This window comes from Parasteatoda tepidariorum, chromosome 10 (assembly GCF_982258835.1).
Source record: "Parasteatoda tepidariorum strain Cologne lab strain chromosome 10, Ptep-v5.0, whole genome shotgun sequence".
In the NCBI taxonomy this organism is placed as follows: Eukaryota; Metazoa; Arthropoda; class Arachnida; order Araneae; family Theridiidae; genus Parasteatoda; species Parasteatoda tepidariorum.
In genome coordinates this window covers 36,079,333-36,106,382 of record NC_141764.1, presented here as the reverse complement: position 1 = coordinate 36,106,382, position 27,050 = coordinate 36,079,333, and the positions used below count along the sequence as shown (strand labels likewise).

The following is a 27,050-nucleotide window of genomic DNA, read 5'->3' as shown; positions in this document are numbered from 1 at the left end:
TTTGCAAGTTATATTTCTGGAGAAATTAATTTCTTTTACTAATTTATGTGTGTATAATACTTTAAAGATCATTTGAATTTCTCAAAATAATAACAATAAAATCACCAATATGTTTACAAAAAACTTCCATTTGCAATATAGCAATCGTTCTTTTTTCAATCGAAAAATACAATTTGCACTTACGCTTGGTTCTCATTCAACAGAAAAAAACACGTTTTTATCTATCTTCAGAGAATTAGTAGGAATACAAAGCATTTTATAGGAATTGTTATCAGCTAAGTGGGAAATCGGGCAGTATAGACAATGCCGAAAATCAACTGGCTAAATATGACGTGATTAAGCATTTCACTCATTGTCTATAGTATATAATGCCGAAGTATGAAATAATAAGTATGAATATGATTATAAATCATTAGTGTAGGTTGAAAGTAATTTTTTGTGCTACATGTAGCTTTTGAATTTATTTTTTCTTTAAGAAAGGCGACAATTTTTAGTAATCGACATTAATAATAACCACATTAACTGAGATAATAACTCAGCAGTGATCTGTGGGCTTTATGCTATTCCCTACACAGAGATTTTCTTAAAGTTAAGGACAATTGCCAGGCATTCCTCACATTGATGTTCTTTTTAAAGAAAAAGAGTCATAAATGATATTTATTATACAAAAGTTATGCTCAAAAGCATGCACATTTCTCATAATCTTAATTTTAGTGGATGTTTCTAAAAATATACAAGATGAATGTTTCATTTTCACGAGATAAAAAATCTAAGCAAGAGAAATTATACTCATTGCAAAAGCTGGTTTATTTCGATACATACATTTTCTGAATGGGAATAGTTATTCTAGGAAGCTTCAAATTTGAATTCATTTTATTTCTGTAAATGGCAAACAAATTGAAAATCCTCTTTTGAAATCTAGCAAATTTTAAAGCCAAGACAGACAGTTTAGAAGACAAGGCAGCCTCTACAAATTCGCACCTGAAACTTCTTGAGTTGCAGGTTTGTAAAACGAACTTCTAAACTACCCCTTTGTAAAGTCAAACTAGCTATATTTTCAATAAAAATTTCAGTTTCGACGTTAAAAGTTTGAAAACATTAATAAAATAATAATGTTTTGAGAAACAATATAAAGCTCTTTTTTTTTAAAAAAAATAAAGAAAGAAAGAATGACATTTATAGTAGCTATTACTATCAACAAAATGTAACTTTCACAGAAATTAATTTCTGAAAAGTCCATTGTAACTTTAAACATGTAGCCATACTTGACAAATACATGTAGCCATACTTGATTCATAAACATACTTGAGAATTGAATGTTAATGCCAGAAAATTTTATTCTATGGTATGCAACAAAAACAATATTTGCAGAACTATTTAATTTTGTAGAAAACATTTAAGTCTAAAAAATTAATGTTGCAAATTTAGTAAAATAAATTTCTACGATAAATATCGAATATGATAATGAGATGAGTATTATGGATAACAGTGATTATCGAAAACAGTTTAATCATGAGTGTTGATAAATTTCATTTGAGTTTCATTGAAAAATATAATTTCTTATTGATATATTGTGATATTAAAAACGTAACAATGCCTAGTATTAGTCTGTATTTAAATTTTAAACTATTATGTAGGCATCATTGTAAATTATCACACCAGCTTCTCTTTTTCCTATTAAATAAGAGGAATATTTGATCAATAATTAGGTGGTGATTATCTTTTTGAAACTTAATAATGATCTACTTAAAATTTAATAATAAAATAATACCCAAGAGTAGAAAATTAAGAGAATAATTATTATGCCGACATTTATTTCATATTAGGTTAGTAATTATATATAGCATGCAACTAAAAATGTCAAGAAATTTATTAATCACTAATAAATAACAAATATCAGGCTCAATGTGTATCAATATGTTTATTTCAAACTCTATAGAATCATTACAATCTAAGTATAAAAGGCATATTTCAAATTATCACATCAGCTTTTCTTTTCCTTATTAAATAAGAGGAATATTTGATGAATAATAAGATGATGATAATCTTTTTAAAATTTAATAATGATCTTTTATAATAAGAAAATATCCAAGAGTAGAAATTTAAGAGAATAATTATTGTGTTGACTTTTATTTCATATTTGTTTTGTAATAATCTATAGCATGCAACTGAAAATATCAAGAAATTTATTAAGCAATAATAAATAACAAATATCAGACTCAAAGTGTTTCAATATTTTATTTTAAACTCCATAGAACCATTACAATATCAGTATAAAAAACATATTGATTTCTAACTCTGTACTTTACACTTACAATATCAGTATAAAAGACATATTTATTCCAACTTCAGTACTTTTCATACAGTACTTTTCAGTTGTAAAAACATACTTTTTACAACTGCATTCAAAATAGAGATCCTTAGAAATAATCTATACATTCTCATTACCTATCAAATGTATAAGTTATAAATGGCATTTTTAATATAAGGCAGAAGTATACAAAAGTTTATGAAGTAGAAAGCCATTTTATAAAAATATATTCTGTACACTAAACCAGACTATAAAACTTGTAGAAAGCTAATGCAATACTGAGCAATTTCTTGATTGTGAAGAAATTATTTAACATACAACAGTAAAAAAAGAAGAGTAGATATAGTAAATTTGTTTAAATATCATGAAGGCTTCAAAATTAAATGTTAATTTTGAAACTCTAGAGGGTCATTTTTCTTGTTGGAAAAGTTAGGATTGACATTAAAGTGTAAAACTATAGTAATTTGCCAAATTTTATAAAAAAAATAAAAATAATAATTGGGGAAAAAGTTTTTTTTTTTGCTAAACATCTATGAAATTATTTTATTACTTCAATTGCTTTTAATTTAGTTCAATTTAATCTAATAATAATTCATGAAATTTTTTTTTATTTATCAGAAATATTTGGGGTTTTTAACTATTAAAAAAGGCACATATTTGCTGTCAACATACCAACAATGTCTATAGTTTATAAACATTTTATAATAAATTAAAATTAGCTTTATCAACATTTTCTTCCAAATTTTGATTCATTTAAAATAATTTTGTATTAAATTTAGTAGCAATATAAAACAAAATACCCAGAAACATTAGGATTCTAGTATGATGGAACATTTATTTATTTAAAAATCTGACAAAAGGCTTGCAACAAAAAATAAATAATGATAAATACAGTTTAAAGATATATCTTTGAATTTCAGGTTTAAAGATTTATTAAACAAAGTACGAAGGAAACATTTATAGATATTTTATTTCAGGAATTAGTTTCTAAAATCTGGTTTAATTAATAAGAAAAACTTGAAGAAAACTGAGCAGATTATTACATATAATTAGCCAATCACTCATTAATTTAAGTACACTTCTGTATTTGTAGTTTTACATCAAAAGCATGGTTTGAAAAGTGCTTTTATTCATTTTTGCATGCAACTTGAACAATTTAAAAATGTGGGAAATTGGTAGGTTTGACAGTATCAAGTGAGCATTAATTATGTATTTTTTAAACTTACAAAAAAAGCAAGGAGTGTAATAAAATTAATGAGTGATACTATCTTTATAATGATTTATTTCTAGAAAATCAGAATGATTTGATCGAACAAAACAGTTTATTTTTTTCATATTAAAGTTCAGATAAAAACTACATAAATCAAGGTGCTAAAATTTAATAAAATACAAACTAATAGATAAACTTATTAACTTTTTCCTAGATTTTAATTCCAAATTTATAAATAATAATAATGGTCTTATACAGCATAAGTTGGCCTTGTACAACATAAAAGAATATAAGAAAAATTACAGCATAAGAGAGAAAACTTTCCTTAAGTATTGCAATGATTTTTTTCAGTATTGCTTTATACTTTGATTATTTTATTTAACCTCATGGCAATCTTGTACACAGTTTTATTAAATAAAACTATGTTTGTTAGGAAAATGATTCTGTTAAACTCTCTGGGTTTTGATATAATTTTTGCTTTAAATTGTTGTTGTGAAATTGAGAGTATTCAGTTTAACATATTTATTGCTCTAATGTTAAGTATAATACAAACGAAAACAAAAAACATACCAAAAATGAAGATCATAGCAAACAAGGTATACATCTTTCGTACTAATATAAAACAAATATAAATAAAATTGAAAAAATAAGACTGCAGAATAAAATATATTAAACAAAATGGTTGTTTCGATAAATTTTGTACTCAAAATTATTCATCAACCATAGAATCAATTGCTTCAAAAGCAAATGAGAAGATAAGATAACTTGACAATTATTTAAAATAACTAAAGTATAAAAATCATAATATAGAAAAATAGTTTTTCGATAAAGTAAATTTTATGATTATAACTTTATAATCAATTCACAAAATAATACTAATTTTCTGATAAAAATGAGAAAAAAAATCATATGTTTACAGTGACAGTATGATGAAAATATAATAACATAAAGTACAACTACAAATAACATAGTAGATGGACATGACATAGTGTAGCATAAGCACCTGTAAAAGAAAACAAAATTTTAATAAAAATATAATTTTTAACAGGTTATGCTTTATTTTTATTTATGCTGATATTTAAAGCTTTAAAACATAAATGTACACGAAAAGATATAACAACTGGATAAAATAAAACTATTGAGATGCTTTAAGTTTTACAAGTTTCAAATAGAAACAAAATATTTAAATAGGTATAAAACTTAAATAAAACTTTTAAGTACTATAATCTAAAATCAATTTTAACTTTTACAAAATGGTTTGTTAATTGAACTTAAAACTTTTTGATATATAACTTTTAAAATTTATGAATAAAAATTTTCAAGATAATTTAATAGATCTGATTTATAAATTGAAAGATGAGTAATTTTTATTAATCCTTCAATGCTTGGAAGATTACTAACATAATTTAATCAAATTAGATACTTAAATTACATAATGTTCCAATACAACGATTAATCTAATATTCAGAAAAAGAAAAAAAAAAGTTTCCATAATATATTTCAACAAAAACTGATGCTAGAATTTAATTAAAAAAAAAAACTTGGTCAAATTTTACAAAACATTATCTTTTTAAAGTTTGAGCATGAAATAATTTAATAAAAAAAAAAAAACTTTAAATTGAAAATAAATGCAAAATAGCAATAAATTCAGAATCTAGAAGTTGACTCTTTTACAGCATTTTCATTGAAATTAAGCACAGAAAATTACAGTAAGTAATTATTTTTTTAAAAAAGTAACCTTATCACCACTCATACATGTATTTATTACTTTAAAATTGTCTTAAAATTATACCAAAAAGGAAATATTAAGAATAAAAACTTACTAGGCACTTTGATGAAATTTAAAAGAACTTTATCATTCGAGTCAGAGTAGAATTAACGGAGGGTATTTGCTTTTTCAGATGCATACTAGGTTCATGTGGAGTGTAACTTTCATAACTAAAAGCTACTTTATAGTTTACTATGGTTAAAATCGACAACAAATCTAAGTCCTTAATGTTTTCTTGAATGGCTTCACATAATGCTTGTATAAACCAAGATCCATGGGTAGTATTCCTCCATGAGTAGAATCCTATAATATACAAATGCATTACTATAAAAAAATCATATCAAAACTTAATCAGTCATCAGATTTTATTTAATTGTAAAATATAAACAAAAACCTAAGAAAAGCATAAAGAAGATATGGTTATTTATTAGCAATTAATTTTAAGGCAGTACAACATATTTGTTTTGTACAAATTCACCTTTGTTGTTTATTTTTTTATTTTTATTGCAAAAGCACTTGACTTTACATCATTGGCTCTTGGCATTACATCATGCATCGAAGATGCATGAGATTGGAGCACATAAAACAAAAACTGAACCATTGAACAATACAAGAACATTGTTGTTTCTTATAAATCAATATATATTTCACTAGCAAACATTAGAATAATTATTAGTAGTAATATTTATTTTAATTTTATTTTAAAGTATTTCCTTCTACTAGAAAAAACTTGTAGAAAATACAACTAAAGTATTTTCTACTGCGAAAGATTTTTTTTTAACTGTTATTTTATAGCTGGTGTAAGATCAAAATTGCATCATAAATCATAATGGCTCAATCATAACAGCTCTTTTTTATTCTAAAAATAAAATTTTTATGTAAATAAATCAAGAAGCAACTGTTGGAATATTTTTTAAAAGATGTAAGCTATTTGGTTTTTGTCTCTAACTAATAGCAAACTTTAAAATGACTGAAGGGTTTGGTATAATATAAAGAGAAACCACAAAATTTTTTAAGGTGACATTTTCACATTAAACTATTCCTTAGTTTAGTTTCCAGATAAGAACTTTTTAAGTTTTGAGAATTTTCATTAAATAACTGCATAATATATTGCCAATTACACATTACCTATAAAAAATTTTTGGTGATTTCTTACCATGAATGTTCTCCTGAACAATTTGAAAATGTCGCTTCAGGTGTCATTGGCTAAAAAACATTCCTTAAAACGTCATTTAGAATTTTAAAGTGATACTATACTACAAAATGCTAAGAATTTATTTTGGAACAGTTGCTTTTTGGAGATGTATTAGTCTATGTGAGCTCCATAAATGTAACAACGATTTTCCATGTGTAGACTACAAGGTGTTGCAAGATTAATTTTAGTCAAAGAGAATAAAATATTCTAGGTTAATGCATAGAAAGATCATTACTTCACCTTGTTTACACAACAAATGCAATCTGGAATCAAAAGTATATGTATAGTGCATAATCAACTCATGTTTATAGTTGTTTTATTTTATTACATAATGGTAATTTTAAATTAAGAAAAGAAATTCAAACTGAATGAATAAATGCTTCATTTCAAAAAAGTAAGATACACAATTTATGTAATAAGTGCTTGTTGGTGTAAGATAAAACCTGAGGACATGATTTTATTATTATTTCACTTTTTTCATTCCCATTTCAAAAGTAGCTGTCCTTTACTTTCTTTCAAAAAAGTAAGATACATAGTTTATGTAATAAGTGCTTGTTGGTGTAAGATAAAACCTGAGGACATGATTTTATTATTATTTTACTTTTTTCATTCCCATTTCAAAAGTAGCTGTCCTTTACTTTCTTTCTAAGTGCATTAAATATAAACAAGAAAGAATCATGTAGATAAGAGTATAAAATTTACCTGGAACAGTTGAGTAAACTATCAAAAAATCTGCACAAACAGGAATTTTTAATTCTTTACTATCATTAGAATCAGTAGTTTCACGACATTCAACTGTTACCCCACAATCAAGCTGATCACCTTGGCAAGCCTGAAAAAGGAGATAAACTTAAAAAAGGGGTTAATAATAAAAAAAGGGTTACTAGTTTAAAGAATGATAAGATTGGTTTTATTATCAAGGCCAAAGAGCAATATTATAAAGGTTGACCTGCAATCTTTTTAAAATAAATATTTGTTTTTTTTTTTTAAGTAAATTTATTGACTGTATGTTTAATAAATAAAAATACAGGCATGGATTTATGATTCTTATTCAATTTAAAATAGTTTACAAAATAAATTCTACACAATTAACTGCATATAGGGTAAGTGACTAAAATTTTTCTCTTAAGATATTTGCTTACAGTGAGTTTGATAACTCTATCAACTTTTCAATTTATTTAAAATTGTAATAACCTGTGTAAGCAATCGCTGCAAGCAAGCAATTTTTAAAACAATGATCTGTAAACAAAATGGCAGTGCATAGAACCAATATTATGCAAAAAGTTATAGTTGTTTAATTAAACAATAAAAAACTATAACAAAAGAAAAAAAGCTTATGAACAATGAACATTATTAAGAATGAAACTGGAGGAACATTAAATAAATTATTGTGCATGAAAAAATTATATTTTGAGAAAACATTTATCATATATGCAAATTCATTAAAACCTTTAAACACGGAAAAAGTGTTCTAAATTCATATTCAACATTAAAACAGCCAACATTTCATTTTTTGTATGCTATGCAAACATTTTAATTGCATAAATAAAACAAAATGATGTAACAACAAAATTTAAATATTATAAAGAGTAATACAGAAAACTCTTTATATGATTTTTTAAAATCATAAATTAGGATATAAAAATGTTTTAATTTGAAAAAATTACTTGTATGAAAAATATCTTCGGTTTGCCAGCTAATGAAGGGCAATTATCACCCCGGAAAGGAGTAAAGACAGTATCAGTAGTGTACTTTCCATCTGCAGCATATAAAACTCCCTGCTCACCATGGCTTAATATACAACAAACAAAGGCACTGTTCTCTCCATGTTCTTCTTTACTGGCTAAAAAAGAACATAAAAAGTTTCAGCACTTAGTTGTTCTAAAGCTCAAATCAAACATTTTAAATAGTAATTTTTTTCTAAACAAAAGTGTTATGACATATCATACAGCAAAGAAGCATAGTTAAGTATAAGTTGCAAGGTTTAACTAAAATTTTGTGAGTTAGCACCTATAATAATTTTGTATTTTGCTGTTTATAGATATTCACATTAAAAAAAAGATTAGTTTTTCTAAATTTATTATTCGCATCATATCTTTGATCTAGATATACTAGAAAATTTCGTATTAGAACGAAATTTAAATACAAAATAGTATAACTTCATTAATTGTGCTTTAGTGTTCATGAGAATATATTCAGCTATAAAGTTCTATTATATTCAAACTTGAAAGAAGAAAAAAGTTTTGCTTTCTGAAATTTTTTTAATGTTTTTTCCAAGTGGAAAAAACTATTTACACTAATGTATGTGAAAATTGCAACACTTCAAGGGAAACATCAGAAATTGATAAAAATTTAATTCACATATTACTGATAGCCGTAAAAATATGCATGTGAAATAGTGGTACACCTATAATTTGCTTTGTGATGCTAATCATTTGAATGTCTTACCTCACTTTACATTTGGTTCAATTGGCATAATTCTTTCAGTGCTGCAATGTTCACAAATATGAGTGTATATAATTGAAATTGAACATTTTAAATATTTAATGAAATTATTCTAAGCAAATATTTGTATTTTGAATGTTAAAAATGAATATTAATTTTCTATGATAATTGCTTTGGAGAAAATAGATTATTATTATTTCTTAGAAAAATCTACTAAAGAAAAAAATGAATTTAATGAAATAAAACATATGTAAGTTACAGTAAAATCTAATGAATCAGGACAAAATTTTATAGTCCATAGAAACCTTCATGTTTAACAGAATGTGGAGGAAAAAAGCACCTATAAAATAATACATATTATATTTAATAGTATCAATAAAATTTTTATACTTTATTTTTGAATATTAAAACTAAATAAATAGTTCTATAATGATCCAACTACTTTCATGAAAAATATTTTTCAGAAATGCTAAACTATTTCATAAAGTTCACTACAAGTTGAATTTACAATACTAATTTGGAACAAGCAATAAATTTACTAATAAACTTAAAACAATGAAATATAAGTAATAAAACTAAACTAAACTAAACTCAGCGGCGCAATATTCCATAGAGGGCCAGGGTCTACTGTGCCCATCTCAGTTTTCTTGACCTTTGGGCTCTGGTGCTAAATATAAATAATATAATATATAAATATTTTTTAGAATAACTAATATGCTATGAGATTAAAAATATTTTACTATAACTTAATAAATTAAATAAAATTAAGAGCTGATATGCCTAATAGTTTTAACTACCATGTCTTTTATAAATCACAACGTTTTTAAATGATCATATTTTTAAGTTATATCTGAAAATAGAGCAGAGTTATGTTGACAGTTTGGGGAAGGAAAAAAAAAATATTAATATAGAAATAAAATTATGTTTAAATATAACATTTTTCTTCCTAAATGAAAAATAAATTTAAACAATTTCAATATATATTAATGATTTTTATATTCACTACATGTTAATGAATTGTGGAAGGAAGGAATCAATTAAAAAAAAAACTATGTAAATTAAAAAGAAATCATTACATTACAATAAAAAACGCTTAGGAAAAATATTAAACAACTTAAATAATAATTTCAAGTTAAAACGGATGAAATGCAAAGTAAAATAAAATCAATCTATAAAAAAGGTATAAGAAAATAATTATTTAACAAAAATTAAACAAACCATCTAAATAAATTTAAGAAGAAAAAAAAGATGTTTTTTTTCCATAGACTATTTTTTTAAATTTCTAAAAAATTAGATTAAGATATGATAAGATTTTTTAAACTATAAGATAGACTTATTTTTATAAGCATTTTTTTATAAAAATATTAATAAAAATAAGATAGACTATTTTTTTAAATTTCTAAAAAATTAGATTAAGATATGATAAGATTTTTTAAACTATATAAACTTATTTTTATAAGTACTTTTTAATAAAAATATTAATAAAAATAAGATGGACTACTTTAAAAAAAAAATTATATTGAATGAAATTTTTGAGTTCAATATACGCAATTTAATTAAAGAAAGATGCTCAGAATCGCATTTTTATTAATACATCAAAAACTTTTTGTAAAGTTTCATTCATTAAGTGTTAATAAATAAATTGATAAAAACATTTCAAATTCAAAATATGAGAATTACTTATAATTCCATACGTTTGCAAATAAGTAAAATGAAAAATAACAAATAAAAATACCCTTTTTAATTTCTTTCTTAACTTCTTCCACTTTCAAATCTGTAAACAATGACACATCAAATTGAAGTTCTCTGAACTTGCAGTATAACCTAGCTGCATCTGCATCAGTTCCATTTCTTGTATTTAAACCAGTGTGCTTTTTAAATTCCTACAAAATATTTCCAAAAAAATAGATTTTAACCAAGCAGTTTTAAGCTAGTTTAAATTTTGAAGCAATTAAATATAAAAGAAAATCATATTGGTTCAAGAAATGATTTATTAGTTGTTCCAGAATTCTTTTTTTCGAATTTGCACCTTAAATAGTCTAACTCCTAGAAAATTTTAGAAAAAAATAATAATCTGAAGGCAAATACTATTTTCTTTCAACGGGTTTAGCATCAATACTTGAACACAATCAAAAAGATAATATTTTATCATATATATATATGTCATTAGTAGGTTGATATTGTAAATATTTTTAAAAAATAATTCATAATCCTAAAAAATTTCTTTTGATTACTTCATTCACTTTGAATGAAAATATATTTCTTTTATATATTTTAATAAATTGAAGAGTTCAATCATATTCATCAGTTTAAACAAACAGAATTTCTTATATTGTCCTAAAAATAAATAAAATAAAATACTAATACATTTACAATTAATATTAAATGTAAAATTTTTTTTTCAGCGGTTGCTTTTTGGAGCTAGGTGTAATAATTTAAATATAAAGTAAGAAGAAGTTTCGTTTAACTTATTTGTGTTTTTAATTTACCTAATTTTGATAGTTTCACATTATAAAACAGTCACCATGTTACAGAAATTATAGTGTAAAATCACAAAAATGCATCAATAGTAAAATAAGATTCAAAGTAGAAGGAGAAGGCTCAGATCAAGCAGAATAAGTTTTAAATTCGAATGAGGATAAGATTTGCAGCAAAAGGTAAGATATGCAGAAAAAAATTTAAAGTATGCCATATTATTTTTAGACAATAAATGACAATACAAAAATGAGAAAAACTTAAAGCAAAATATACTATCAAAACTATGAAAAGCAAGATATACTAATCAAAATATAACATAAAGAATTTAAAAACAAAACAATTATTAAAGTAGAGAACACTAACTTTATGATTAAAAATCAAGCATCTTCCTCGTTTAGGATAATTCAGAGAATAAACTTTATCTTTAGCAGAACCAGATATAACAGTAGTAGGAGGAGCATCAGAGATTCTCAAGGCACTAAAAATTAACACATTTTAATTCCTTAAGAATTTTTTTTTTAAATGTTCCCTTACAATAATTTTTAATTCAGATATAATAATATAGTATGAAGTTACATACAAGTATTCAATATTTCATTTCTGTAAGTGATAATGAAAGCATATTTTATATATTTCATTCAACAATTGTTTTAATAATTTTTCAAAATTGTAAGGAATATAAATTCTATTACAAAAAAAAAGAAAAAAAAAGAGCAGCTGCTAAAATCAGCTCTAAAAAACTCGACACAGATTTAAGGTCTGCCAGAAGATTTTATTTATGTCTTTTTGCTTCAGAGCTATGTTTTAAAAACAGTGGGATATATCTTTGCATAATTATGAATATTGGAAAATAATTGTTTATAGTTCCTATGTGTCAAATATTTATTTATATATATATATATATATATATATATATATATATATATATATATATATATATATATATAAAACTATATATAATGGCTTTTGTGAAAAATGCTTAGAATGAACCATATTATTTTTTTGAGACGAATAGATACACAATATACTAGACAAGAAGTCTTAAAAATAAAAGCATACACTCAAATAAGAGATAAATCACAATAAAGCATCTTTAGCAATATAACTGGGTTAACAAATATAAAATTAATACAGTTGACTCGCGTTATAACGACCCCATCGGGACTGCCCCAATCTGGTCGTCATATCAAATGGTCGCTATATTAAAATGAGCAAATTTCCTTTGAAAATCGGTCACATGATGGTTTTAAACGTCACTATTGTGGTATACATGTGGTACAACTATTTGTGGTATACATGTTATAAACCAAAAAAAGGATAAGATGCATACACCCTTGTGCAAATTAATTGAAACAAACTTTTTTTTTCGTGTTTTTTAAAGAAGATGTTTTGGGGTTGTTTCGGTTACAATGGGGTTGGACCTTTGCAGTCTATTGACGGTATGATGCGTTCTAAGCAGTACATTACTATTCTGGGTAAAAAAGTTGTTCCAGAGTTGAAGAAACGATACCCTGATGGAACAGGGATTTTTCAACAGGATTTAGCTCCTTGCCATACGTCCAAAATTGTCAAGAAATTCATGTCTGAGAATCAAATTGAGACACTGGAATGGCCAGGGAACTCTCCGGATATCAACCCAATTGAGAATCTCTGGGCCATATGCAAGAATCGCCTATTAAATATGGACTGTATAACTATGGAGAAGCTAATCACAGCGTTAATTCATGTGCGGTACAAGGACACAAATATTATAAATGACTGTAAAAAATTAGTGGAATTCATGCCGAATCGTGTCCAAATGTTAATAAAGTGTCGCGGAGATCATATTATGTACTAAAAATTTTTGAATTTGTATAAATTTAAATAAAATAGCATTTTCTCTTAGTTTTCTGAATTTATTGAGTTTGTTTCAATTAATTTGCACAAGGGTGTACATTAATAAAACATAATGACATTCTAACAATTGAATTACAACTGTTAACAATTAAGAATTTTATTTTAAAGTACATATTAAAAAACATAGTATGACAAGAAAAATCTAGTTTCTAATGAAATAGTTTTTTGATGTACATAATTTGCGGTATATATAACGAATTTTTTTTATGTACATAATCTGCAGTATTATAAAGAAGAGTAAACCGAGGAACATAAACGAGGCTTCATTAGACGAAGACATTAATTTGCAGAAGTTACACGTTAACGGGACTGAACGGAGTTGTGCTTGTTCAAGGTCAACCATTCAACCCCAGTTTCCAATAGGAAGTTAGAAAAGAGCTGTGTTCAAATTCAGAGAGGGTCGTTATATTAAGAGTTGACCTTTTTTACGGTCGTTATAGCAAGAGTAAAATAACGTTATCTTTTATGGATGTGAATTGGGACTCCTTCACAGGGTCGTTATATCATGTTGGTCGCTCTATCATAGGGTCGTTATAACACGAGTCGACTGTAACTGGAAGGAATACTTTGACAGGGAATCAAGTAAAAATGCAAACTAGCATACAAAGACTACAAGTCAGATTTCAGAGCTTTTCACATTTTTAATGTAAGTTGTTGGAAGGGGTAGAATAATTAAAGAAATAAATAATAAAATTCAAATTTGATGCTTTTTAAATTCCCAATAATCTGGAACTAAAACTGATTAAAGTAATATATATATGTAATACAAAAAGTAAATACTTTTGTATTAATAAAAGAATTAAATCTCTTTCGTTTTCATAAAATGTCTTTGTTAAAGAATAAACGTCGAGAGATTCTATTTTGGGAATTCAAGGCTAAAAACATACCATTGAAATATAAATAGATTTATATTTCAAGGGAAGAGTTATTTTTAGAATCGTTCCCTTTTTCAATTCCATATAAGGAAGCAGAAATGATTTTCCTTAATGCGTAAGGATATAAGGAATGTACGAATGTGCCTTTTTATTTCAAATCTATGTTGGTATAAAACGTAAGAGCGCATAGTTTTGCGTGTCCTTTTCATCATGATGTGATCCACATAAGCTGTGCCGGAATTGTCCGGAGTCTTGTCCATTCCCCTCCCGTAGGGAGAGTGGACGTCAACTGTTATCGATACCAGCCAACATTTAATAAACCTGTTTAGAACGTCTGATGGCTTAAGACTGCAATTATTTCAAGCTAAATACAACACTGATAACAGGGTTGGAGCCCTGTTATTACAAGTCGGCAGCATAGTTGCTTGCTGAGGAAATCTTTGACCGGCTGTGACTGCTACGTTGAAATTTTCCATCACCCCCGGAGGAGAAAAAAATCGGCAGTGAAAAAAACGTTGAAGGAAGGAAGGAAGGATGGCAATTTTCCACCCGTACTACTTGTACCTCGTCGCGCCTCTAAGATGGAAGGATGGAAGGACGTTAGTTGGAGATTGTCCCCTGAAACCAGTGAAAGTATCCCATCCGATGACCCTACAGTTCCATTGTGCCTATAAGTTGGAAGAAACATCATCCAAAGTAGTGATTCGACACCGAGTGATCCTACAATTCTTACTACTCAAGTTGTGAAACAAAAAAGAATGTGCGCGAATCTTAATCATGGATATTCATGAATTGCTACGATTCAAGTGCGCGAAAGAAAAAAAAAAAAAGTGATATATTTTTTCTTCTTCAACGAGGAAGGTCAAGGGCAAATGGAAAGGATTTACTGTAGATATATATTTTTTTTTCTCTCATTACTTTTTCGTTCTCAATGTTGTGATTAAAAATTTTAGTAATATTAGATATGAGTAGTAATCTAAATATTTTATTTTGAATAATGGAATAGAGTATTATTATGATTAGATTGCATTTCTTGTGTTTATATATTTTTTATATATATAATATTGATATAATTTTGTTCTTTAGTGCATTTAAATTGTTTTTTTTTGGAAAAAAAATATGGTTCAAACGTCAATTAAATTAGTGGCGGCAAACAAAATTAAGTCATTGTTTAAACTTTTGTTTTCTAATGATTTTTCTAGATCTAACCACATTAAAAATTAAATTGTTCAGAACTTTCTTTTGAACTTAAAAATGAAGAGTTTTCAAATAAACTTAAAGAAAGTGTAATACTTCTTTTACTTTTTCGGACTTGGTCAAAACTAAATATTCCTATTTTAAAAAATGTGAAACCCAAACAAACGGACAGTTAACACTTAACAAAATTTGTGAGACTCCCTTATTACGATAGGCTAAATTTTTAAATCAGCTAAGTTTTTATATTTGATACTGATTTACCATATGCTTTAGTAGGGTTGTAGACTTGCAGGGATTTTTGTTTGTTTATTGATTGTGTCGGGCCAGTTGTTATTCTATTTGGTAAGAGACTGATCATCTCTGCTAATTCTAAAAGTGACAACTTATCTTTGCACATTAAACAGCAGAATTCTCAAAATGTTAAGGTTAAAAATGGTGAAAAAGAAGTTTCAAAAAAAGTAAACATCGAAAAAAGAAAAGAATGATGCTTAAAAAAAGTAAGCATCGAAAAAATGAATGGTAAGGATGTTTCAGTAAAAGTAAACATCAAAAAAAATAGAAAGAAAGAATGTCCAAAAAGTTCAAATGATTCGAAGATAGATCTAGGTAATGGATGCGTTCATTATCAGGTTAATATCGACGAAAAAATATGTAAAGGGTAACAAAAACAAAAAATAAAAGGAAAAATAAGAAAAAGAAGGAATGACCAAGAAACTGATTACAAAATAAATAAACAGAAATTTAAGTAAACAAAATTTTGAAAAAGTACATGTATCAAAGCTTAGGAAGTATTTTTAACCACACAGAATCTTAAATTCTGAATAAATGACAATTGTTGTCCAGTTCATTTGCATAAAAATTTTGTATATTTTTGTGTGAAAATTTTTTTTGTTGAAAAATTTAGTTGAATAGTTGTATTTCATCAAGTAAATAATCATTTAACCACACAGAATCTTAAATTCTGAAAAAATGACACTTGTTGTCCAGTTCGTTTCCATAAAAATTTTGTATATTTTTGTGTGAAAAATTTTTGAAAATTTTAGTAGATTAGTTGTTTAATTAGATGTTTAATTTTTCTTTCTGTTTAGTTACTAAATAGATAAATTGCATAATCATGTTTTTCATATTTTTGTCATTGTAAAAAAAAATTTTTTTTTTTTCTTCTTTACATAATTGAAAAAATGTTGTTTGTAGTAGGGAAAAAGGAACAATCGTACCAACCTAAAAAAAAAAAAAATTAAATTTAAAAGTTTTCTAAATTTTTTTATTTTGGCATACCAAAATGTTTTTTTGGGGGGGGGGATGTAATACAAAAAGTAAATACTTTTGTATTAATAAAAGAATTAAATCTCTTTCGTTTTCATAAAATGTCTTTGTTAAAGAATAAACGTCGAGAGATTCTATTTTGGGAATTCAAGGCTAAAAACATACCATTGAAATATAAATAGATTTATATTTCAAGGGAAGAGTTATTTTTAGAATCGTTCCCTTTTTCAATTCCATATAAGGAAGCAGAAATGATTTTCCTTAATGCGTAAGGATACAAGGAATGTACGAATGTGCCTTTTTACTTCAAATCTATGTTGGTATAAAACGTAAGAGCGCATAGTTTTGCGTGTCCTTTTCATCATGATGTGATCCATATAAGCTGTGCCGGAATTGTCCGGAGTCTTGTCCATTCCCCTCCCGTAGGGAGAGTGGACGACAACTGTTATCGATACCAGCCAACATTTAATAAACCTGTTTAGAACGTCTGATGGCTTAAGACTGCAATTATTTCAAGCTAAATACAACACTGATAACTGCTGGCAGAGTTTAGTGCGTTGTGGAAAATGCCCAGCAAGCATAATGAAAAAGTCATCTTTTAACTAATCATAAATTTTATTAAGCAAGTAAAATCATAACTTAACTTAAACATCATAAAGGAAAACAATCCTCTCCATAACATGAATTCAATACATACAGTCTTGAAAATCAAAAGAAACAAAAACTCCCAAATCCAATCTTGATTTGTTATATATATATACAAAGTAACACTTGCATAATGAAGGTACTTACACACTCAAAATTAATACTATGCAAATTCTGTCTTTGAATTATTTTTAAATGTTCAAACTCCCTCTTTCAGAGGTTTTTCGAACTTGTGATCTCTGACTCTTACTCGAACCTTGTTCATTGAAATCCATAGTCTGACATGCGGCCCCATCGAACATTTCAAAATAAATTCCTTTAATTTTATTTAATTCAGTCTTAGTTAAAGCCTTAGTCAAAAAAACAGCCAAATTACTTTTACTTTTAATATACTTAATTTCAAATTTTCCCTCATTAAGCAAATTTCTCACAAAATGAAATCTAATATCAATATGCTTCGTCTTTAAATTTTCAACATTATTTTTACAATAATAAATTGCAGATTGATTGTCACAATACAAAACAGGTTTTTCAAATTTTGATATTATGTTTAACTCATTACATATGTTTGTGAACCATAAAAGTTCTTTAACCGTATCGGTTAATGCTATAAATTCTGATTCCATGCTACTTAATGCAATACATTTTTGTTTGCTACATTTCCAACTAAAAGGAATACCTGCTAAGCATATCAAATAACCTGATGTAGAAAATCTGTTTGTTAAATGACAACCCCAATTTGCATCTGAATAAGCTATCAAAGAAGAATTATTAAGATTTGATAAACAAAGTTTATGTTCTTTAGTATTTATTACATAATTCATTAAATCTACAACTACAGTCCAATGTTGGTAATTATAGCAATTCGAAAATTGTGACATAACGTTCACAGCATATGAAATATCTGGTCTGCTACGATTTGCTATAAAAGATAAGCACCCTATCAATGTACGATAAGGAAATTTCTTCATTATTTTATTTTCAACAATTTCATTTACTTTATTTGGCAATTTAAAACCTACTTTAATTGGTAACGTAACATGAGTTTTAGGTAATTCATTAAATCGTTTACATAATTTTTCAATATAAGTTTTTTGATGTAAATACAAATTACCGTTTTTGTTCTCAAAGTTAACACCTAACAAATATTTGACTTTTCCTAAATTTTGAATATCAAGTTTACTCTTAATCAATTCAATAGTTTCATCTAAAATAGTTTTAGTCTTACAAAATAACACCATGTCATCAACGTATACTAATAAAATAATGTTATTCATTTTATACACACAATTACAACATTTGAATTTTTCGAAACCAATCGATTTTAATATAGTATCTAACTCAGCATTCCATTCTCTACCTGATTGTTTAAGTCCATATATCGACTTTTTAAGTAAACATATTTTATTCATTTCACCTTCAATTTCAAACCCTGGAGATTGCTTCATATAAATTACCTCACTAAGATTTCCATACCAATATGCAGCTTTCACATCTAGCTGTGCATATTTCCAACATAACATAGACACAAGAATAATAAATAGTAATCTAATAACTGAAAAATTCTCAAATGGTGAAAATACATCAAGAAAGTCAACACCATGCTGTTGTCTAAAACCTTGTGCTACAAGTCTAGCTTTGTATTGTTTAACATTATTGTTTTTATCTCTTTTTACTGCATAAACCCACCTATTTCCTATTACTTTAGCATTGGGAGGTTTATCAACTATTTCCCATACCTTTCTTTCGTTCATAATATTTAACTCTTTTTCCATTGCCTTATTCCACTGATTTCTTTCTGGTAGTTTTTGTGCATCGGAAAAGTTTTTCGGTATTTCTGCATTATATACCTCACCTTCAAATATATCACTTATCTGATTATCTACAAAAGAATTAGATGGCGAATCTTCACTTTCGCTATCAGTGTCACTATGGGAAGAAGTTAAATTTTGAGTTTTGCTTAAAGCTTTAAAGTTAAATTTAGAATGATCATACTCAATTTGATTTTTATCACAATATTCTTTAGCTTGGTTGTTTGATCTTAATCTAGTTTTATCGCCTGGAGAGTAATAGTAAACATCTATTCTGCTACTTTTATTACGCGGTCTCTCAACTCTAGTCCATTCTGTTATTTTTAAAGGTTTTAATTTTAAATCTGGAGATTTAGCATGAACCTTATCTATTTCATTTTCATTGTTATCATCGAAATTGATGTCTGAATTCAGATTTATGAATAAAAAGTTTTCATTACTAGGTTTACCAAATAGTGTTTTAACTCCGTTTTTACTTTCATCAATTTTTACGTGTATAGTTTCTATAGTTTTCCTATCTTTAGGCAAGTAAATTCTATAACCTTTAGTATTGACTGCATATCCAGTTACAATTCCTACCTTTGCATTTGGTTGTAATTTGTTTCTCTGAACTTTAGGGATATGAGCATATGCTAAAGATCCAAATACTTTGAAATGTTTAACTGACGGTTTATAACCATAGAAAATTTCAAACGGTGTTTTACCTTCCAGTAGTTTGTGTTCACTACGATTCTTTACGTGAACAAAACAATGCAGTGCTTCTGCCCAAATTCTACCTTTTAAACCACTATCGGCTAACATTGAGCGTATTCCCTCTCCAGCTACTCTGTTATAAGATTCGGCTATCCCATTTTGCTCTGGAGTGTATACTGAAGTTCTCTCCATGCGTATACCTAATTCATTAAGAAAATTTTGAAATTTTACATTACAAAATTCCATGCCGTTATCACACCTTACAGATTTAAGTTTAGTTTTTAACTGCCTTTCATATTTTGCTAAATACAGTTTAAAGCAATTAAAAACTTCATGTTTATGTTTTATAGTAAAAATTTCAACATAACGAGAAAAATCATCTATTACTGATACAAAATATTCAGCTCCACCAACTGAATTTACTGGACTTTTACCCCAAACATCCATATGTACTTTCTCTAATACACTTTTAGTCATTATACCGTGATTTACTTTAAAACTAGTTCTAGTCGATTTAGTTATTTTACAAGTATTACAAGTATCAAATTTACCACACAAATTATCTAAACCATTCACAACATTGTTTTGAGTCATATGATTTAACATTCCAATATTTAAGTGGCAAAATCGTCTATGAACCAATTCATTATCTAGACCTGTACTAAATGCTAATTCTTTAGTTACTACCACTTTTTCAACATAGCCTTTAAGTATATACAACTTATCAATTCTAGGTACAGTAAATAAATAATTATGGTTTTTACCAAGTACAGTCATTTTGTTGTTGCCCCATTTTACAGTAATCCCTGCTAAATCCATATTCGAACCGCTTATTAAATTTCTACGCATATTGGGTGCAAAATATACATTTTCTAATTTTATGGGAACAAATTTATCTCTATCTTTAACATTAAAATGTATATCACCAATACCAAAAATATCAGACTTACTATTTTTATCTCCAACAAGTACTTGACTAGGATTCAAAGTCTTGAAGTTACTAAAGTAGTCTCTTTGTGTACAGAAGTGAGCTGTGCTGGCAGTGTCGATCAGGAATTCAACAAACTGCTTGTCTTTCCTTTGGCGAATTTCAGCATCTCTTATCGTAGTCAAATCACTGTAAAAAGTTTCCTTGGAATCTCGAGTTTTAGAATTCCGTTTCGTGGTTTTCTTCTTCAGGAAACATCTTTCCGCACCATGTCCTTTCTTATTGCAGTAGGAACACATAATTGTTGTTGTTGTATCATTGCCCAGGACGCGACCACTGCTTTTATTTCCATTCAACTTCCGATAGGCTTGCTTTCTAGTAGATGAAGTAGTATAAGCATCGGCGACTATGTCCTCTCCTCTGTCTTTCTGCTTTTGTTGTATCCTTCCAGATTCGATTAGGAGCTGCTTTTCAACATTAGAAATCGAAAAATCTTTATCTTCTAGTCGATAAAGCATTTGAATTAAGTTGTCATAATCTGCTGGCAATCTTCTAATTAATTGGAAACATGTGAGCTTTTCTGGCATTACAAAACCTGCCTCATGAATCTGTTTCCTTTTTTCATTTACTAACTTGCAGAAAATGCCAATAGTCTCCTTCTCCGGATCAAACTTCAATTCAAAGAATTCATCAATAAGTCCAGCTAACCGTGCTCGGGAGGTAGGTTCAAAGTTTTCTTTTAAAATAGTCCACGCTGTCTTTCCGTCCTCTGTGTCGGCTATCAGCGGTTGAAACTGCTCATCAATTCCTTGGAATATAGTAGAGTAACTTCTAGCTTTTCGCATTTCATAAGAGCGTAAGTCTCTGTCTGTTGCATCAGTTGGTAAAGGCTTCTCTATGCCACCAATAAATTTCCAAGATCCTTTATCGATGAGTAATACTTTCATATTTATTTTCCAACTACTGTAATTGAAACTGTTTAGCTTTGTAATTCCCAATATGGAGCTGCTGTCATTTTCGGCCATCTCCAATCTATCTAAACGGTCCCAGTAGCGTTATAATAAACTTGCTTCTAAAGACGACAAAAGCTTAACTAAGCTGGGCAGGCATGGCCCATAACCTTGCTGGCAGAGTTTAGTGCGTTGTGGAAAATGCCCAGCAAGCATAATGAAAAAGTCATCTTTTAACTAATCATAAATTTTATTAAGCAAGTAAAATCATAACTTAACTTAAACATCATAAAGGAAAACAATCCTCTCCATAACATGAATTCAATACATACAGTCTTGAAAATCAAAAGAAACAAAAACTCCCAAATCCAATCTTGATTTGTTATATATATATACAAAGTAACACTTGCATAATGAAGGTACTTACACACTCAAAATTAATACTATGCAAATTCTGTCTTTGAATTATTTTTAAATGTTCAAACTCCCTCTTTCAAAGGTTTTTCGAACTTGTGATCTCTGACTCTTACTCGAACCTTGTTCATTGAAATCCATAGTCTGACAATAACAGGGTTGGAGCCCTGTTATTACATATATATATATAACAAAATAAAACAATAAGTTTCATTTATTGCGCATAAGTTGCAAGTAAACAGAGCTCATTAGATAAGTTCAAAATGAAGATAAAACAAAGGTAAATTATAGACATATGAAAAAGGTTGGGAGGGATAATTAAAAAAAAAAATATATATATATATATACAGTAGGGAACCGATTATCCAGAGAGATCGGGACCATCACTATTCCGGATATAACTGATTTTTCCAGATTTCTGAATCGCTACAAAAAGCCTTTTTTTTTATTGTTAAACCCAACTTAAAAAAATTATATTTAGAAATAATCTTAAAAAGAAGAAAAAAGGTTGAAGTATTACACTAATGATTATTTCCAAAATGATGGTAAGGTAAACATCTTTCAAAAAGGAAAGAAAATCCTAAAATTTTATGAGGAAAACATAATTTTTTTTTTTAAAAAATGGCGGGGAAATTTATCGAATTTCGTTCCGGTTTTTTGATTTCCGGATAACGGGTTCTGTACTGTATATATATTTTTTGTTGAAAAGGGGGATAAAGGAATAATGTCATAGCAATGTAATTGAAATATGTAACATAATTTACACAATCAGATTTCTGTTGCAACTAGAAAAACAACAATGGTGCAAAGATATTTTAAGAATGTAACGCACCATCATTTATGTTAACCGTATTAACAAGGCTTATTAATTCTAAAATAAGAAATTAAAAGTAGCAATCAAACTGATTAAAGTAAATATAATAACTATTATATGACTTTTTAGAATTACTTATAATTGCCATATTCAGCAAATGCAGTTATAGGTCTTTTAATTGTTTCATTTTTCATAAACCTATTATAACATGGGTGAATATTTAATATAATGGGAAAACATTTAATATTGTGAAAATAAGTTTTGGTGTCATTTACACTTAATCCACTTTTCGGTGACTTTAAATAGTTAAATATTTTCTAAAAAACTAGCCGTTAAGAATGTAACACATTGCGTTACATCTGCCAACACTCAATTTGTAATTTAAAAAAAAAAGACTTTTTAAATGATTGAAAGTCACTAAAAAATGGAGTAAGTGCAAATGACACCAAGACTTATTTTAACAATAAGTATTACAAATGATTGATTATTTTTAAAACTGAATTATAAACTTTTAAAGTCTTGAGGTATGGCAGATATAATTGGTGGAATTATCCATAAGTAAATGGCTACGGCTTTTGATGCAACAGTTTAATTCATGTAAAATACTTACTCAAACAATCCTCTAGCATCTGGTTCGTCGGATTTCACTGATTCCATTTTTTCATAAATTTCACCTGAAAAAAGAAATTATGACAACCTTACTTCTTTAAAATGCACGTACAAATAATATTTTATTCCCAGAAAAAAATATTGAAAACAAATAAAATTTTTGGGATACAAATAAAAAATGACAGTTCGTAATTAAAGCAGCTATTATATGACTTATGTTTAATCGTATGATGTCATTGTGATAAAAATGTTTCACTTGACAACGTACGATGGCTGTTGTTTTAATGAGAACACATTTTATCACAAACATAAACTGCGTTTTATTAAATGCGATAAGATATGCTAAAAAAAGTTATGACAAAAGAAATGAAGTATAGAAGATAAGTTGCTATAATTTCACTGTACGATTTAATAACAGATTTGCGACAGCATGACATTTATTTAAAATATCTAAAAAGAGAAGAAAAAAAACACAAAAATCTAGCAAATATTAAAATGCTGTTTAAATAATAATTACAAAGTTAGTTTTGCTTATGAGTTTTATGTACGGAATAAAATACCCATTGTTCTCTTCTTGTTTACAAACAATGAAACGATTAGGCGCTCATTTCATTACTCACCGATGAGATCAGTGCAAGAAACGTGTGGTGGTTTTGCCACTGACGCTCCATGGTAACGAGAAAAATGACAACAAATTTTTGATGCTTTTTTTTTCTTTTCTCATTTCCCCCCCTCAAAAATGATATTCTCCTGTTTAGAGCTAACAGGTAGATGTATCAACAGCTTTAAATTTTTCTACTATTGTTAACTTTGAATATGAAGTTGTTCAAATGTAGTAGTATTTTATTTACGTCGCACTGGTCCTGCACAGCGGGCTATTCGCCACGGTTTAGGAGTCCCGCAGTGGACTGTTAAGGCACGGTTCCCAGCAGATCACCGAAGTCAAGCACCACTGGCTGCAGTCAGTGTGCTGGTGGGTGACCAATTGGATCTGTCTACGTAGGAACCGAAGATGTGCGGTATTGGTCCTCGAGCTGTTCGACCTTGAAGTGCTCGACTTCGCGTGCTGGTCGTCGGGCTACCGAAGCGGAGTTGCCCTCCTCTCTGCAGAGAATCAAAATTGTGATGGCATGTCTTCGGATCATGCTCAGGGAAGTTTCCCAGACAGTCGCCAATAGCCCATCGCACTGCTCTAGTGCGACGTAAATGAGCAACAACAACAACAGCAGTCACGGCTTAGGAAGCATTCGAAGACATGTCAATCATGTCATCACAGTTTTGATCATCTGCAGAGGGGATGGCTGGCTCCTACGCTTTTGGTAGCCGACGCCTTTGCGCAAGAAGTCGAGTCTTTTACGGTAGAACAGTTTAACGAGGACTGATACTGCACATCCTCGGTCTCTTTGCAGACTGATCAAAATTGTCACCCACCATTGCACTGAACGTAGCCAGTGGTGTTTTACTTCAATGATATACAGGGAACTGATCAGTCCTCTGTGGAACAGTGAGGTAGTTACATCATATGGGCAAAGAAAAAAAAGATAAAAAAGCACAATCATTTCAATATTCGATAAATAATGGAATTTATTTTAAACAATGAAATATATTTAATAAGATTTAGGAAACTACCAGAATTATTAAGCAACTTGTTATTTCTTATGTTAATACATACGTAAAAGGAATATTTAAAATAATATATTATAGGCAAAAAGGTTACTTAAAAACAATATACTGCTTCCCAATATATAAATATATTCAATAATTTTATTACATTAATATATTGATATAGATTAATATGCATCAATACATAAATACTAGCTGATTGCAAAAAAAAAAGTGTGTATATTTAAAGAAAATATGTTTTGAGGTCTGATTCTGTACCTTTATTAAAAGTTAACACTCATTAATTAGCATATTTGACGCCATTTCTTTAAATCAATATAATTGGTGCTCAGTTTGCGAAAATTCGATCATATGAAGAAAAGTTATTTAAGATGATATCTTATTTTATTTTGAGCACTATACATTTTAGAAAGTCTACCCGAGTGAATATGGCAGCTAAGAGTTTTGGCACCGTTAACCCTTTAACTGGCCTTTTATTTCTAGTAAAGGTAAATTAAAGTATTTTTGGAATTGAAATTGTTTTAAGAACAGTAATTGATATATAAAAAAAAAACTCATTTAGTTTGGTGGTAAATATATATAACATGACCTATTAGGAACTTACTGACTTTTATTTTTCTTTATTTATAAAATAAATTCCTTAAATGCTACAAACTTCAGTAGGCATTATGTATTTTATAGCTTTTATACGTTTTTTAAAAGTGACAAATAGTTACCAATTTTATTCAAACTCATTTCAAGAAAGCTGAAGTTATTGAAAAATGGAAACCTAAATTAAAAGTGGTAAAACGTGGTGGTAAGTATACTTACCACGGCCTTTAAAAGGGTTAACCTTAATGGTAACTCAAGGGCAAATGTAGGTCGGAATGCCAAGCAATGGCCTCTTACCTTAGAAAACATCAGTGTAGGGAATACAATTTTTTTTAAATATTATGTTATTTAGGCTGGAGTGGAGCTGGACCAGCGGCCAAGTCCTGGGCTATATGGTTAAGGGTTTTCATAACCTAGGTACATGCTCAGGGCTTGGAGGAAAGAAAAAAAAAGTGAAGGGAATACAGAACAAGTTAAAAACCGACAATATCGCACACATTACTCCCTTTGTTATTATCCAATTTTATTCGGTTATTATTAATAAAAAAAGGCTATTATTATTTTGGAGATCAAATTTTACTACAGATGATGTAGGGTAAACTAACCAGTGAAGGAACACTTAAGCTTCGCTAACCTTTTAAAAAATCATATTAATTTCGAAATTCATAATTTTATGACAGTGTCAGCAAATTTGTTACTAATTGCAAATTATGTAAAAAATTGTAGAGAACTTCAACTTACATAATATTGTTTCCAAGTTTTGGAGGTTCAAATAACAAGTAGTAAGAAGACCAAGTGAAGGAACAGCTCTTACCAGTGAATGAACACCCAGTAAAGAAACACTTCATTTTGGTTATTTCTTAATGCTCTTTATGAATTTATAAGCCATACAAATATTTAAAAATAAGCCTATTCCTGAAATTATAACATATAAATACTTGGAAAATGTTAACTTTTTTTTGTAATCATGAATTGAAAATTAAAGTGTCAACATATTAACACATACTGTTCATTCACTGAGAAATCTGCAGTAAAGGAACATGCCTGTTTCCTCACTGGTTAGAAGTTGTTTTTCGTATTTTTAACATACTTTTGATTCCAAACATCACTAAAGGTACAAGAAAATTAAAGTTTATCTTTTATTTTCATTAACTTAGAAAAAAAAAAAGAAAAAACAGCAAAGGAACACTTGTTCCTTCACTGCTTTTTCATCGTTTGGTGATCCAGTGAATAAACACCCCCTTATCTCAGTACTTTGTTATGCTAAGATGCTTAAAAAAAATAAAACGTAAATTCAAAAACTGTATTTGAATTCTCTTTTTCACAGTGAG

The 27,050-nt window shown here is 27.8% G+C and overlaps 1 protein-coding gene across 2 annotated transcripts; it reads right to left on the bottom strand.

Moving 5' to 3' along the window:
* Positions 1–2,213: 2,213 nt before the first annotated feature.
* Positions 2,214–24,178, bottom strand: LOC107449060 (caspase drICE). 2 transcript variants are annotated; one of them, XM_043040709.3, is made up of 8 exons: positions 24,066–24,178; positions 23,507–23,570; positions 11,771–11,885; positions 10,665–10,812; positions 8,152–8,327; positions 7,187–7,316; positions 5,345–5,592; positions 2,214–4,524 (listed from the first exon to the last, which is right to left on the bottom strand). In XM_043040709.3, the coding sequence occupies exons 1-7, from the start codon at positions 24,067–24,069 to the stop codon at positions 5,363–5,365; spliced, it is 867 nt and encodes a 288-aa protein (XP_042896643.1). In that variant the 5' UTR covers positions 24,070–24,178; the 3' UTR covers positions 2,214–4,524; positions 5,345–5,362. The 2 variants fall into 2 exon arrangements, with proteins under 2 accessions (XP_042896643.1, XP_042896644.1); XM_043040710.3 differs by having other exon boundaries at positions 24,023–24,114.
* Between the last annotated feature and the right edge of the window lie 2,872 nt (positions 24,179–27,050).

What these genes read in the sequence shown, in the direction of transcription:
- LOC107449060 (XM_043040709.3), bottom strand. An exon ending in CGAAGATATTTTTCATACAA is followed by an intron (nt 7,317 to 8,151) that starts GTAATTTTTTCA and finishes CTCCTTTTTCAG; the next exon opens with GCTTGCCAAGGTGATCAGCT. An exon ending in AGTTTACTCAACTGTTCCAG is followed by an intron (nt 5,593 to 7,186) that starts GTAAATTTTATA and finishes TGTATATTATAG; the next exon opens with GATTCTACTCATGGAGGAAT.